Raw genomic sequence first — 2,500 nt, forward strand, 5'->3', positions numbered from 1 at the left:
GTAATATAGAGATAACGAAGGTGGATGGTAGAGAACGTTTGTATTACGATAATTCCCGCTATTAAGATAATTGCGATGGTGTTATCAGAGACCGATCTGATAACATTAAAAATCAATACGAAATTACTTGGACTTTCCTGCACCATCGATTTCGAACTCTGCATAAACCATCTTAGGCAATATTCAGGAACATTCCCTTTGGCAGGGACATGTGGCCATGTTTTTTTTCTTTTTTCTCTCTCGGCTTTCTCTTTCGGTCTCTTTCTTTCTTTTCATTGTCTCCCTCTCTCTCTCTCTTCCCCTTTCCCTTCTCTCTCCCTCTCTCTTTCTCTTGCTTTCGCTCTCTCTCACTGTCTTTCCCTCTCTCTTGCTCTCTCTCGCTCTCTCTCTCGCTCTTTCTCTCTCTCTCTCGCTCTTTCTCTCTCTCTCTCTCTCTCTTTCTCTCGCTCTCCCTCCATCTTTCTCTCCCAATTTATCCCGACATTAAAATCTTATCTCCTTTTTCGCCTTTATTCCTTCCTTCACATCAATCTCCGAGTTCTTTCTACTAGATCTGATAAACTATGTAAACAACTCTAACATGTTCCTCATCATTCTTCATGAATCCTACGTACCAGGTGTTCCGTATCGAGAACGCTTGGTTCATTCATTCATTCACTCATTTTGCTACATTGTTTACGTGTTGCTACTTTTTTTCTTCTCTATATCACACGGTTTTTCTTTTATTCTCGTTCTTGTTTCAACCTAGAATTTTACGTATTCGTTATCGCTACTTACTTGTGTTTGTTGTAGCATTACCGATACGAGAATATCTTAGAAATAAGCCGCATTTTGCTGTAGGCCACATATAATATATGCATTTACATGCAATTCGTCCTCCATATATTGATATCATGTAAGAGTTAATGAAAAATATTGGTATTCATCACTCCTTCTCTCACCTATTATCATGAATCAATCTACACCTTTACCAAAAAAAAAGTACTTCTCATTAACATACGTCTTCAAAACCAAAAACGACAATGAAAAATATTAGAAAATAAAACAACGCAATTTTGTAAACAAAACAAAAAAAATTTCTGCGGGTTGCCTCTTCTTCATGTACAGTCTTACAAAACACTTTTTCTTTTCTTCTCATGACGAAAAGCGTTACGTAATGCACTTGCATTGCTTTCCTCTGTCGTTCCCGAGTCACTGAGCTCTCTATCACAGTTCCACGACTTATTACGAAAACTATTTCGGCACCGGAGTATAATACGTAAGTCGTCTACTGCCTATAGTGAAGTATACGTAACAGTGCTACAACATACAAAACCTAGGCATAGTCCTTTTAAAAGGTTACTTTGCTATAGACTACATCAATAAACTATTCAAAAAGATAAGTCATGTTCAATTAACAAGTAATTCTAATTCATAAACAATAAATATAAATGAAAGATTAAGAGGTAGCCAGCCGCACGCCACATCACTGCCTTACTCCACGAGTCACATAATTCTGTCTACTTACTTAATAAACATACACCCACACACGAAATTTTCTCCCAATAAATTAGATCCACATTTCAATTTGATCCGTTTCAAGAAGCTTAATGCATTACAAACATTCACTTGGTTATATAAAAGGCATTTATTGTCGTTTCATCTCACCTGGGTATGTACAAAACTTTTTTTTTCATTCTCTTTAGTTCATAAGCCTACTTTCATGACAAATGTTCATCTGCCTTTGTTTTGATCATCACTGTTCATCAGCTGTTCAGCAAATTAGGAACAGCTAATCCCCCCTCCCCCCTATTCTGGCGGCGTTACGTAAAGATGCCTTCGATGGGAGACACATGCCTTCAATGCGCGAATCTCGTTTGAAAACTGACCATCGAAATCCCGCGATACAAAAGAAAAAAAAATCTCCGTCCCAGCATTCAAATCCCTCGACACTGCAAGACGAGGACATCCTCTCCGCATACAAGGTCAGGGAGCCACGGACAAGGTCACAAGAAGCATCGCTACCTGTGGGACAACACCAAATGAGGGAGCGGTGGCGAGTCCCTTCCAACACCTCCTTCTTACCACCACCTCTGGACACGAAAACGCGAGACCCTACTACCAACAACAACTTACTCTTGCCTCTAGACAATAGGCAAAGCCCTCCCAAACACTTCCATTTCTTACCTCACTGGACAACACGCGAGGTTCTGCCAACACCTAGCCTCAACCCCTGGCCCAAAACGCGTGTCCCTTCCAACATTTAATTCATACCTCGGGCCAGCACGCGAGGAGGCCCTTCCAACACCTAAGTTTTAGCTCAGGACGGCCCGCCCGCGAGGAGGCCCTTCCAACACCTAATTCTTACCTCTGGTGTCTTGAACGGAGAGTCCCAACGCCAACGTTCCGAGCAGTGTAGACACAAACAGACAAGCACACACAAGTTTTTCCATTCTGACACAGCACAGTAGTTGGTCGTTATCTCTCTCTTTTGATCGTCTCCTGAACAAAATAACCCAGA

The 2,500-nt window shown here is 41.1% G+C and overlaps 1 protein-coding gene across 1 annotated transcript in view; it reads right to left on the reverse strand.

Annotated features, from left to right (window-relative positions):
• LRP1 (LDL receptor protein 1) overlaps positions 1–2,500 on the reverse strand; it is a 246,404-nt gene that overhangs the window by 243,853 nt on the left and 51 nt on the right. The window contains exon 1 of the mRNA XM_086534677.1: positions 2,348–2,500. This exon is cut by the window's right edge and continues 51 nt beyond it. Coding sequence (XP_086390803.1) covers positions 2,348–2,432 — 85 coding nt within the window. The 5' untranslated portion in view covers positions 2,433–2,500. The remainder of the gene's footprint in view (positions 1–2,347) is intronic.

The sequence above is a fragment of the Penaeus japonicus genome, unplaced genomic scaffold (assembly GCF_977035675.1).
Source record: "Penaeus japonicus unplaced genomic scaffold, GWHDUDI00000001_assembly GWHDUDI00000042, whole genome shotgun sequence".
Taxonomy (NCBI): Eukaryota; Metazoa; Arthropoda; class Malacostraca; order Decapoda; family Penaeidae; genus Penaeus; species Penaeus japonicus.